Consider the following 14541-nt stretch of genomic DNA (forward strand, 5'->3'; position numbering starts at 1 on the left):
CTTTCGCGAGAAGATTCTCGCTGATTGTCAAAAAGTCAATTAAACGGAAGCGTTGCCAGAAATACGGGAAAACTTCCGATCGATTGAATTACGGTATTAAAAGACCAACGAGCGCGCTCGCAGAACGAACAAGAGAAATGCATCTTAGCAGGTAAAATTCAAGGGAGCAAAAGGAAAAGGAATCATATATTTTCTATGTTTTCTACATTCAAAATAAAAATACGCATTATTAATGTCTTGGCATGCTTATCCAATAGCTATTACTCGTGTTCCACGTACAAAGCACTTAATAATCCAAATATAAATGCATTAATCTTTTTAACTTTTATTTAATTCGTTCAATAATTCTATCATATCTCACGTAATTGTGTTGATTATTAAATTTAAAATGGGAAGCTTAAAAATATTTTATGTTAATTATAATTTTTATGTCAAATTTCTTCAACTTATAAACTCGAGAAAATCGTAAATCCTTTATTTTATACGATTAATGTGCGATCAACCAAGATCAACCAACATCACTGCCGTCGTCGCGTCGATGAGGGAACACGTTACTCCCTTTTTTTAAAATTCATATTCGCGTCCGGCACGTAAAAAAGATGCATCGGAGCTTAAAAATTTATCGACGGCTCTTTTGAATAATAAGCGAACCGACCAATGACGTGGAAAACTTTCGAGTAAATGTCACACATGACTCCGCACGCATCATTAAGCATTACCAGCCCCAGACACGTTTAACTGAATTTTATCCTTATAACTCTTTCTCTCGCATATCTTTCACGCGTACGCGATCTTTATTTTAAATTTTGATAATTGTGACATATGAAATATGATATTCTATCTTATATAACGGAGGAAATGTCGTTTATTATTCGGTATAATCATGTTACTGTAAAAAATTAAATATATTCGCAGAAAGAAGTAACATTCAAAGAAAATTAATACGCTATAATCTTGGTATTTTTTGTATTGACAAACTTGTTAATCAGATCACAAATCACAATTAAGACTTTATTTTAGCAAGAGAGAGATATTGTTTTTCACGCACACAAAATATGCGACATCTATTAATATTGTCTACTAAACTAACTAAATACCTCATAAAATAACGAGAGGAACAATAGTTTTAATATCTCTTTTTTACGATGGCATTGTGACCGCGATGGAAAAACTTGAGTTTTGCCTTTTGTCATGTTGATGCGCGCGGTATGATAGTATAGCGAGAGATATATCTGTGTGATGCAAACAAAACTATTGAGCCTCGACCGATGCCCTTTAACGCATTGACTGCTCGGGCTTCTTTTAGTATAAAATTTGCATTTACGCCATATGGCGTGACGCGACAGCCTATTTGTAACCTACCGACCGGGGTGGAGTAACGAGAACTCCTAAATGCCATCAAACCGAGAGTGTTAACCGCCGCAAGCTCGATATTTGTGTCACATGTTACATTAGCTTTGTCGTAAAGCAGGTCGATGATGGTAAGAGCACGTTTCTATCGATTTGTCAAAAGTGCAGAGTGAATAATTAAACGAACGATAATTGCGAGATTATTTACGATCGAACAAGGAACTATGATTTTGTTGTCTTTGCTTATAACATTTTATTTTGCATTTTTTTTTTTATTAATATTAATTAAAATATAATATTGATAATTTATTATAATATTATTTTGTCCGTAATTTTTCTTTCACAACGTCTTTATAATTCACATTTTTTAGCATTACTAGAAATATGCTTGATATATCTACACATATATATTTTAATATTTAAATAATAAATTTAAAAATGTATTTATTGCGCGCATGTGGTTTTCGCTCATTTCTCCAGGTACAATTTAGTTCTACTAGGAATATATCAAGATTGCATAAATATGATATATATATATATATATATATTCATGCATTCTAGAGAATTGGAAACGATTCTCTCATTGCACGCACCCCTCGAGTGATTTGAACTACATGGGTGTCGCGAATCGCGAATCGCGGCCGCGATTTCGCGTCGTCGATCGCTTCGGAGTAATCCACGGTTCGCAATATTACAGAGTGCTAGTAGCAGAATGTTTCTTCGAGTAATAAGTAATGCGATCTCTTCGCGAGTATGGCCGGGAAGAGAGGGAGGGAGGGAGGGCGAGGATGTTCCGAGGACGACGGAGGGTAGTTGGCTTGCCGGCGATAATGCGCTCCTCTGTATTCCGTTGCCGTAGCGCCTCCCCATATCGATATGTTTCCTCTCCCTCTCATCCCCCTCTCTCTCTCTCTCTCTCTCTCTCACTCTCTCTCTCTCCCTCCTTCCCCCTTTCCTCCCGCGGCACCCCCGCGACTCCCGACCACCCATTTGGCCCCGCTCGGAGATCAAATGGCTTCACCGATTCGCGTTATCCCCAATATTCTATTTTTATTTCGGAATCAAATTTCACGGCGGCCGTCGCGATCTCGACGAAATTTTACGGCTCTCTTTCTCTCTCCTTTTTCCTCGGCAGAGGACATTGGTGGAATCTTTCGCTCTCAGAAGACTCTCGTCGAGACGATTCGATCTTGATATTCGCAACGTTGTTATGGAGTACGTTATGAGATTTAATAGCGCTTTGAAATGAAATAAGCATATCGCGATATTATTATTGTCTTTTTAACAAACGCATCGAACAAACTTTTTGCAGTTTAAAGAAATATATTTATAATTAATTTGTAAAGGATTTCCACGAAAGAATTTTGAGCAGCTGCTCTTAATTCTTCGAGATATACTCTCCCGCTCGCCGTACGTCTTAATAGGGCAAAGAATTGTTTCTCTCTTTTATGTTATAATCCCCATCGAGAGATGCTCCTGCGTTTATTAAAATGCTCCCTATTTAATTTCCACGTGGCGTGTCTTCGCGTTTGAAATATCTGTTGGTTAAAAACTTTGTCGGTTCAAACGGAAAAAAAAAAAAAATTGACCAGCATCTTATTGTCGTTTTATTGTCATTGTTTCTTAACATTTAATTTACACGTTATGATAGATATTGTTAACAAAATTTTTCTGCTTTAAAAAATATATGTTAAACGAGAGAGAGAGAGAGAGAGAGAGAGAAAAAAAATTGTGTCATTCTTGTTTTGCGATATATTATTTAAATATTTCATTCACACATAATTTACTTTGTCTGTCTCATACATTTGTAAAGTTATTTCACAAGTTTTTGAAAATGATACAGAGTATCTATATTTCATCAAATCGTCGCTATGATTCGCTTCGTTGAAAATCTTCTCTGAGCTATATGTATTCAGCGGTCCTCATCACCGATCCGCGAAGATGATATATGTAAATGCGATTCGAAAATTTATTGTCATCGTCTGTTCGCGGTTGCAAAAAGCTTGCTCGGTTCTTCTTATAAAATCCTCGAGAAATTGCTTTGCTATAAGAGGAAAAATTGCAGTAATTCAAGAGGAACCTAATAATCCTCCGCCATTGTTATCGTGCAAAGAAATATAACGGGGGAATATTAATATATATATGTTTGATGATACTGATACATTGATCAAATCTGATCGGAGGATTCTCTTCGATAATTTAGGAGTAAAACTTCCATTCATATCGAACATGACTAACGTCATAAGATTTGTGTGATTTCTTGAATCTCGATGAATTAATAGAATATCTATAACATCCACATGTTTATTAATAAAATATAAAATTGTTTCGAGAAACAAGAGAGTTTTTGCAATAGTTACTCTTGACTGACTTTGAATTAGTTTTTTGCAAATGCAGAATGCAACTCTAATCCGAATTTTCGGAAACGTATATTTGACACGTGACACATGTATGTGAAGGAGTGATACATGTCGACGCATAGCGTTGCTAATTTCGACAAGAAACGCATTATGTAGAATATCTTTAGACGTTTAAACACGGGCGGTCAACTGACTCGATGATGAACACCCGTTAATCTGAATACAGCGAAACGATCTTATAATGATATAGTATATAGACACTTCATATATGTGTTTCTTATGTATAATAATTTCCTTTTAAAAATATAAAGAGATACATAATAAATTATGCATCCCTGCATAAAATTATAAAATACATATTGAAACGCAGATATGAATATATGTCTGTGGGATATTTTTAAATTTATTGTAGTATTATTATTGCTTGCTATCGCGTGATTTATCTAATATTAATTTTTAAAAATTATAATCTGGAATTGTTTCTAGATATCTTTATATTTTTATATATCTGTTGCTTCTTATAAATTAATTCAATCGGTTTTATATTGGAATAAAACCTACATTTCCGGTATTTCGTATTTTTATGACGGACAATATATTTTTACCATTGCGTTATTTCGAAAAGCACAGCAAACATGAAAGTATCTAAGCATAGAGTGCATTATAATAGCTTCTATTGTGCCCTTCGGATGCAAATGATACGGTGTCATCGGAAAGCAATTACCGCGTGCATCATCGGGACGCAACAGCGACGCGCGTCCGGTTTATCAAATCATTCGGATCATCGAGATTTCTCGCTTTAATAATCGCAATAATCGAGCGAACGTAACCGAACTTTGCGCTCGCGAGCGAGATATTCACTTTCCTTGCATCGGTATCGAAATATTGAACCCCCGGAAAAAGGCTCTTAATAATTTCCCGAGGTCGGCCCATACAATTACGCGGCCCATAAAACATAATGGCGCCTCGGGCGCCCGTGTATACACCCCGATATAATTCCGAGCCGGCGATCACGACGAGATCGTTCCGCTGGGCAGGGTCGAGCGGAAGGAAGAGAACGAGAGCGAGAGCAAGGGGAGGGAGATAGATGAAGTAAGGTGAGATGCAAGATGAATAGAGAAAGAAAGATCTGAGCAACAGCAGCTACTGAGGAAGATGGTTGGCAGATTTGGCCGAAAAATAAAGTCGGTTCTGTCGAGAAGGAGAGAGAAAGAGGAGAGAAAGTCGAGGCCGAGTCGGTGGAATCGCGGGCATTATGGAGTCAAGTACATGTGGGCCAATTTCGAGGGTACGCGAAATGTGGTGCGGTGCGATACGTTGCGGTGCGGTGCGGTGCGGTGCGGTGCGGCACACTGATGGTAGTAGGAGTTGAATGAAGGGAACGCCGCCTGCTGCCGTGATTTATCACACTACGCCGCGCACCGCTCGGCGTACATACACCGCCATGATGATACATGGCGGAGACGGAGGAGACGCGGGGAGGAAGAGAGAGAGAGAGAGAGAGAGAGGCCTTCCGCCTCGTACTAATTGACGTCATCGATATTGGTATCCGTCGACGAGCAGATTACTCCGCCGTAAACAACTCGGCCCACCGATCCACCCGCCCCGAGCCTCGCCGGTCCCCTCCGTCCCAGCCGCCGCGCGTTCTGTTTGGATGGGGAACTACCGCGCCACTTTGCCATCAGCCATTACTACTACCGTCACGAAGGGTAAATAGGGATACGTAATGCACGTTGTAAGGCCATTGCGTTTCTACGTGTGCTGGTGATCCTATCCAGCGTTCGTCCCTTTTTGGAGGAGGCGCAGTCCTCGTCATAGCGCAGGGCCCATTTGCGACATGTAGTTTGATATCGTGTTTAATGTGTTGGGGATGCTGCTGTTTTCAATTAACTCGGAATGGTGTACGATGTTTTGCTTAAAAGTAGCGACGAGGGGGAATTGATTAGACATAGGAGCGAACGATAAATGACGATATGAACGTTCTCCGATGATAAGATATTGATTATTGTTTTTTTAATAGTTTTATAATGATATTAAATGAATAATCATTTCTAATAATTATGTAATAATCACAGATAATAATTTTTAGAAGCAGATCATTTTTTATAATCATTTTTTTTTATTTTAATAATCTTTAAATATTTATAAAAAATATTCACACATATACATTATTTTTATAAAAATAGAAAAAAAAATGTATAATATATACATATTTGTAAGATATTTTTTAAGATTTATTTCAATATTTCTTCTTCTCTAATGTATATATTTATATTCTGAATATAGGATATAGTATTAGGCTTCATTCATTTAAATCATTCATAAATATACAGAATATATTTAATGACACAAAACCAGACATTATTTTAAAAGCAGACTCTTCGCGAATTTATTCAAATCTGTAAACATAATTTATAATAACGGATAGGACCCGTGAACAATTCAGATAATAATTACACGACGCTGGAGATAACGGATTAACTAGCTCAGCAATATTATAATATAACCACCTCTAAATATTTCCATTCACCGTAAATCGCTTCGATAAAGAAAGAGATTGCGCAGAACAATCACTATAGTCGCTGACTTTCTGTCACAGCAATGAATCGCGACTGCCACACCCTCGACATCATCTGTACAAGAAAGTATCTAATCTCATTGATTCACGGTCGATGCCATCGCTACACACAACCCTGTTTAACCCGCTTCGTTTTCCGTTCTCTATCTCTTTCTTTCTCTTTTAACGAAAAGCCTCAAGATATCAGTCCGCTCTCGCGCTCTTTACCACCCTCGGAGCCCACCATCTATCCCTCGTTCTCCTCGTCGCGATATAAGAGAGAGATGTAAGATAGAGCGCCTGTGCGAAACAGGGGCGTTACGGTCTTTAACTCGCAAATGCTCCGCGTTCACTTTGCCGTATTAGATTCTAATAGGGGGATACACACGCTAGTCGAGAGGGTCATTCATACTAAGAGAGAGCTCTTCGTCTCATCTCGTCGCATCGCATTGCACTTGACTTGCCTTAACTGAAGGTTTACGTGGTCTCTGATTAAATCATGCTATATCATTGCCAATTTCATCGACGACAAAGTCGGTATCATGGCAGCGACTAATGATAGTCGGATTTGTTTTTCTCATGTATAATTGTCATGAAAGGAGTGACGAATCTAAAATATTTATTTAAGAAAATTTATATAAACAACTTACAGGTACATATACGAAGTGCGCTTTGATGTAGAATTATATTGAGATAGTACTTTAATTTTTTTTTTTTAAATAACGCACGCGACACTATCAAAATTTTAATTTAGAAAAAAATAAATATATTTCGAGAAACTAAATTATTTTGTCAAAAATTCCTTTCACTGATTTATTAACTGAGAGATATATAATTTATGTTTTAAAAATTTATACACAATACAAAGTCATAATAGAATAATTATTTGTATAGATGACTGATCTTAAATTTATTATTATATATACAAACAAATAAAATAAGTTTCACATGCGTACGTTGTATGCAACAAAGTTGCATACAAAGTACTACGTATGATACATTTGTATCATTTATATTAGCTTAGATTACGCGTATATATTACCGGAAAATATCTCATTGCGAGAATTTATGCGAACCAACCGTGCGCATTATGGAGAGAAGCTCCTTCCCATGAAGGATATAGGAGTCATATTCGAGCAGCGACGTTCGGTTGATCGAATATATTAACGTGCGGGCAATTTGTACAGCCTGACGGATATAACCCCGTACCGAGTACCATCGGCAAAATGTATTCCAGAGATTACAGCTACTGAAATCCGTCGCGCTATTAGACGAAAAAAAAAAAAAAGAAGCCTACTCGCGCGCGCGAGCATCGATAAGATATACGTTTCGATAATGAAAAAGTTATAAATCTGGAATTGTGAAATATATGACGGACCGATATAAATCTTCATCTGGCAGCGCTGCCAAATCCCTTCGTACCACGCGCAAATCCCTTTCCAATATTGAAAAAAGTGATAGGTCCAGTATGTAATGATCCGGTATTACCCGAAACCGCGAGGGAACGGTATCGATCTATCGTTGTTATTCCGCTCGCATCGACCGCGTCGTTCTGTATATCCTCTCTCGTGTATTCAATTACAAGATATCACTCGCAAATAAAACATTCGGTCTGCATGCTGCATTATACATATCGTTACAATTATACAATTTCCTTGACTACAAATCACTTAAGGGATTACTTGAAACATATTTTTTTTTAAGTTTTTTTTATAACGAGATTTTTTCCGCAAATTTTTATATTTCTAGGAATTTAATTCTAGTGATAGACAATATTTATTTCAGACGGATATATTTTTTGGATTGTGTTTTTTTTTTTTTTTTTTTTTTTTTTGGTGTAATCATAGAATTACTATACAAAGTGGCAGCTTTCAATCGATATCACAATTTTTTTTTTCTCTATCGTCTATCGCATAGATACGTGTAAGTTACTGCGAGTAACTTTGACGATCATCGCGCTCATCCTTCGAGAAACTTTAAAGCAAATCATATATCGCGAGATAACGGGGAATTCATTGGGGATGCTGATATAAACAAATCCACCCTTCTACCACTTTTTTTCCCCGCCCCGAATCGGCCGGTCACGCAAAAGAGTACGCGGGTATATATTGTCGTAATATTTCGAAAAACGCGCCGGCACACCGGGATCCGGGGGCAATCTCGCCCTCGAAGATGGCATATACGTGAAGGTGAATCGCCTCTTTCCGAGGAAATCCGAGGTAATTGAATGCTAACCCTCCTCATCCCCGCGACGCGTCTCCCCCGCCGCGCCCACGTTTCGCGCAACCCCTCCTCGTCCGTCCTCCGTATCGCGTCCCTCATCCACTTCCTCCCCTCTCTCACCCCGTGGGTTTCAGGGGGCGCCATGCTCGCACTCTCGCTTCCCCTTCGCCATCACTCACCGACACAGACTTGTAGCTTTCAATAAAAATGTAAATATGGCGGCGTAGAACGAGCCAATGACAGGGCTACATCGACGCCCGGAGTCTGTGAGGGATAGATAGATAGAAAGAGAGAGAGAGAGAGAATGGGAGAATCCTGCTATGCGGCAGGGGTTGAGGATTTTGGAATGGGAAGTTAGCTCTCTCTTTCCCTCTCTTTCGGAGGGTCGAAGATGGCGAAGGAAGAGAAGAAGAGAGGAACGAAGGGCGAGAGGTAGACTTCGACTCGAAGCCGAAAGTGGCAGGCGGAGGAACAGGTTGAGGAGCTTGCGGGGAAGGGGCGCAGAGACACATCCATGGAGGGGAAAGAGGGGTGCAAAAGCTTCCACAAACGAAAGATGGAGAGAGAGAATCTCTCCGTCCTTTCGTTCACCGTCACCGCGGCCTCACCCGAGTTTCATCCATGTCTCACCCGATGTTCCTCGTTCTCCTCTCTCCTTTTGGTATCAGGATGAGGGAGGCGAAAGGGGGAGGGTGCACCGTGGACGTCCGTGAGAGAGCGACGCCGAGGATGACGCAGGTGCCGCAAAGCTTGACACGTCTCCGGCTGTTTTGTCACCTTCCTTTATCCTTCGAACTTTTTTACCGACTACCTCGTTAGATGCCCTCCCTTTCCCGTCCCCTTTTTCTCGCACCCGTATGCCCTCTCCGCTTCGCGGGCGGGGCGCGTTGATGGAGTAAGCTGGGCGACGAGCGGGACGCTTTTTAAAATCGCGCATCCACGCGAGCGAGTCGCTTTTTGCGGGTGTCGTCGTGGTGAGTTCTTTCCCTCTTCTCCTCCCGAGCCGTCGACGGCCGATCGTGGAGGATTTCTTTTTTCGGGGGAGATTTTTCGGCCGCGGATTATTCCCGGCGCGCGCGGATTTGCGTTTTCGCACCGAGGCGATGGCTTGATCGATCTCTCGATGTCAGCAACTAACTCGAAGACAAATGTCTCTTCGCCTTTTTCTTCTCGAAGCGATATAATTTTGGACATTCCTTGAATTGCCGAAATATTTGAAACGTAAATCACGCAAAGCACCGTATTAAACTTTTTCTTATACGTAATCCTAAACTTTGAAAGAGATATCTTCATTTTTGCAGATGAATGTTAAGAATTACCTTCTCCTTTTATAAAGAACGTAGTATCTTTTAAATAAAAACTTATTATCAGGCAAATCAATCAAAATATTATTTGCGTTAGATTATCGAATGAAAAACGTATTATAATGTTACCTTGACTTGAGATTCCGACATTCCGAGGGCATATGCTAATTTGGCGCGCTCTGGGCCGGCCAGGTACTTGGTCTGCTCAAAGGTCTTCTCCAGAGCGAAGATCTGCTGTCCACTGAACGTAGGCCTCGTGTGCTTCTTCTTGCCGCCATCGTGTTCCCCGGTGCCGCCGCCCGCGCCTGTCATCGCTTGCTGACAGCCCAGCTGTTGCGACACTGCAACATTCGCGTCACCCGATCAGTGGTTCCTGAATATATCCGTTTCGCTTCGCTGCGAATGGAATAATTAGCCTTAACTGAGAGAGAGACGCCGCTTAACTTATCCTTCAATGCGCGCCAGCATGCGGAACACATATACTCATACAAGAGATTAAACATGTGATTAAGTATATCCGCGCTTTTTAAAGATACAATCATATCTTACAAATTTATTCTATTTTTCCTCGAAGTTTTTATATGTATATATATATAACCGATATTTCAGAAAAAATCGTGATATTTAAAATGTATATATATACGTTTGATACTAAACGCTAATTCTTTCGGCACCGATCGCGTCGACCATTAAAATAAAAATCGGCGACTTGCATTGAAATTCAGCTATCGCTTAAAAATCCACAGCGGAATTTTGATATCGCACTCACGACGAGCCGGCTGCGAATTTTCATTGCGCTTTCGGTAACCGCGTGCATCCGATCGTGTGTGCCATCGTATAGATATTCTATGGTATCCCCCATGATCTCTTGTCTGACTCGCAGAACGAAAAGGGGAAATTGCAAGCCCCATCTGTGACTTTCTGTCGCGACAAGTCATAGAGAAATAGTGCCACATTTTACTTTGTTACATTAATATCAATCTCTTCTCTAGATTATCTCTATAAGTAAGAACAAGTGTGTGAACATGTATATATATATATATATATATATATATATATATATATATATATATGTGTGTGTGAAGCGAGTGGTTATACTATAACTTCTTAATAAATCTGATTTTGTTATATTACTAGTATGCTAATTTTACAGCACAATGAAATTTATTTAAGAACGTGCAACGTGCGCGCTATTGTATGCACTTGTTCCATATACACACTCACCTTCATTTGTTCTACATAGGAAAAATATGCCTGCGATATATCTCGGGGCATAATTAGCTTCCGTGTTATAACTGTAAGAAGTATTTCATTTTAACCGCAGTTCGAAATTAATTCGCCGTTTCTGGAATTAATTACGGTCCTTATAACGTTGGTAATTATTGCCGCAGCCATTTAATATTTTTCTCTTTCACTGGACCTGCGATTATAACACTAATTTTTTAATGAAATGTCTTCTCTCAATTACTCATATTTTATCTGACATAAATCACTCTTTGCAAATCTTATTAAATCAATATTTAATAAGATCGATATCTCTTGTTAGTTTTAATTATTTATACTTATATATAAACTGATAAATAGAATGCGAAACAAGTGCTATTTTTCATATTGGTTTATTTTTCATATTATTCTCACAGTATAAATTATATTATATTTCTTCTTTGAGCAACATTAATAATTTAGAAGTTAAAAATTATATTTTTGGCATTTATAATTCCAAAATATTTAATTAATAATTATTAATCCCTAGTATCGGCAGTAAAAATCTTTCATAAATTAAACGACTTTATCCTATTTGTGCGCCCGGTTCATCATTTTTAATCTCGGCCATTCGGTTGCACGGTCCAAGTCTTAATAAGGTTGGAAAAAAGAGGTCCGAGAAAATTTTCGAGAACGACAATCGAAGGGGGGGAACGACTTATGCGGAAACAAAAGGGGGGTCGCACACGGTTCGATGTGGCATGTGGGCGCGTATATACAAGGGAGCAAAAGGGACTCGGAGGTGGATAGAAGGAAGGAAGGGTCGTCGTGACGCGGTACAGTGTGGGTTGTGGGACTTTAATTTAATAAAGCAATTTGTAACGGAATACGGAACGAGGCAATAATGGCCGGTCGGCGGGGAGGGTTCTAATGAGCTGCTTACCGCACTCCAACCCCCGGGGTCTTGGACGACGACGAAGGGGGAAAGGGGGTATACGTTTCCCGCCCTTGGATATCCCTCTATTCGTCCTACTAAGCCGTCGCGCATATTTCCGCAGCCACCTCCACAAAACCCGATAAGTCTGCGTTTTTTATCAAAATTTGTACGCGTCGCATACGATGCGCCGCGGGATTTCTTTCGCGGTATAATTTCAGACTTACTTCTCGAGATGAAGCGTTATCGGTATCATCGACGATCGCGTAATTCGTCAGGGAACTTGTGAAGAATAATTGCGCATTCGTAATTAATCGTTACTCTTAAATCCAGATTTGTATTCCTATAAGAAGACTTTAACAAGAAATCAAGATGAAATATTAAAAGTAAAATCGCGTGCGATTGTAATATTTTAATGATTGTTTTATTTTACAGTGTATAAATTTTCAAGATGTATATATATATATATATTGTATATAGAATTAATAATCGAGCAATATGTAAAGGAAATATTGCACCTCAATACACACGAAAGCTTTTTAATTAAAATACTTCCTTGAATTTTTTAAACAAGCCGGATATCCGGTTATGTTCGGTCGTTCTGACGATTTATTGCCCGACTTTTTCCACAAAATATTTTTTTCGCATGGGAATTTGAACCGGTGATATAAAGTTTTAACACATCCACATCGATACCATACCAATTCCAATTGAATCCCGCCAATGTCTCGCGCTAGCTTTTTCGGCAAAGAACAAATTAATAAGTGGAATGAATAAAATAAAGCGTCAATTTTCACAATCTCGAAAAAACGATTGCCATGCAACGAAAATATATAAAATTCTTCCAGATTATTCCATTTTTTCTCACACGCGAATAAAATCTGCTGAAAGGTATCCGTCTATTCATTTAGGCATTAATCAATCAAAGAACTCTTTATTTTCTGCACGTGGCAATATTTGTCAGCATATTATTCTTCACTACGCTAACGGATTCCGGATTAATCTTTATAGCGTGTCGCGGCGCAAAGTGATGGGTGCGGAAGGGAGGGCTACGCGTAGGACTATAATTTAATCAGCCGATTTAGAGTGAACAAGTGACACGCGCGTGTCAAACAGTGTATGCGAGCGAAATCACTCCGTATAATGCGTATATATCGATACATCTATACACATACGCATTAGACACGCATACTCGCGCCACCGCCGCGGATAACGCCCCGATGTCCGATTAGACGAAGTATCGGCAAATTGATGCGTCCGCCCGCACCGTGTCGATGTAAATCAGCGGCAGGTGACCGTATCGGGAACGTTTCAAAAAAAAAAAAAAGAGGAACGATCAAAAACGAGACACCGCGCGCGGCCATTCGTAATATTCGTTATCGGCGAACGGAAGTTCGGGTGCGAGGCTCGACGCGCTCGATTGTTCGATTTATGCGAGGTGAGCGACCCCCCGCTCGCGCGGTGTCACGGATCGTTTTATCCACCCGAGAGTTCGGGGGCGAAACAAATCATTCGTGGTAAAGATGCGTCGCGATTCGGACATGGAGAGAGAATGAGAGAGGTGGTTGACAATCTTTTTACTATTTTTTTGAACGATATCAGAATCTCTTTTTTTTTTGCGTATGAGTGTTTTAAAATAGCAAACAGAAATCGACGAGATAAATTTATAATAATATTAAATTATATACGTACAAAAACATGTAATTCGTTAATTTTGTGCGCACTAAGTCTCACATTAACAATTAATTAATCAATATCCAGAAATAATGACGCCTAAGCTGAAAAATAAAAATTTTCCTGAGAGGAGCTTTACACAAATACACACACACACACACACGCGTGAATTAAGATACAATATTAAAAGAAATAACTTCTAACGAGAAAAAAAATATTTCTATGCGCATATATGGTATACATTATTTATATTCCAAAATAACAATGATATTTGAATGCAATATTTTTATTAGAGTAAGAAGTCAAGGATGACGCAGGAGGATGATTCGTCACTTTGACGTAATTGAATCGAATATCACTCGGCCTCTAAAAAGCATGATAGCTCGTGAAGGGGCTGCTCGCTTCATCGACGACGTGAGTAATAACGGCGCGCATCGAGTCGACTGGCGTCCGAGAGAAATGCTTTATCGAGTGTACAAAGTATGTTGTCACCAAAAGTAAATGGATGCTTAGTTAATTCGAACTAACGAAGGCATTCTACTGCACTGATCACGCGATATCCATTATTGGGGCACCGGCGCGGATCGGAAGGGTCACGATTATTACTGATTGCGAGAGTACAAGAAAATTCACAATCATATTTTTATCAGCTTTATTTTACTAAATAATAAAAAAAATGTGAATATTGAAAATAATAAAATTAAAAAATTAGCATTAAATTATATTAATATCGGTTAATTAAATGTGTGTGTCCAATCATAAAAAAAATTTTTGTTTTTCATACAAAAATGCATAAATAAATAAATTTTATATACATATATTTATTTATTTAGTTTTGTATGTAAAATAAAATTTTATATATGTATAAAAATATATTTCTAATAATGGTATAAATTTTTATTTCATCGAGGAGAATCATTCTTGATTTTTCTGCCA

General features: G+C 38.9%; 1 protein-coding gene and 1 long non-coding RNA gene across 4 annotated transcripts in view; one reads left to right on the forward strand and one right to left on the reverse strand.

Annotated features, from left to right (window-relative positions):
• Positions 1-14541, forward strand: part of LOC138932567 (uncharacterized) — an 81515-nt gene that overhangs the window by 10946 nt on the left and 56028 nt on the right. The gene's annotated exons all lie outside the window — the stretch shown is intronic.
• The window catches only part of Hgtx (HGTX homeodomain transcription factor), a 32684-nt gene that overhangs the window by 5307 nt on the left and 12836 nt on the right, over positions 1-14541 (reverse strand). The window contains exon 3 of the mRNA XM_070294493.1: positions 9924-10135. Within this exon, the coding sequence (XP_070150594.1) occupies positions 9924-10135 (212 nt within the window). The remainder of the gene's footprint in view (positions 1-9923; positions 10136-14541) is intronic.

Source organism: Polyergus mexicanus, unplaced genomic scaffold (genome assembly GCF_030449975.1).
Source record: "Polyergus mexicanus isolate NDT 795.1 unplaced genomic scaffold, iyPolMexi1.0 SCAF_1, whole genome shotgun sequence".
Classification (NCBI taxonomy): Eukaryota; Metazoa; Arthropoda; class Insecta; order Hymenoptera; family Formicidae; genus Polyergus; species Polyergus mexicanus.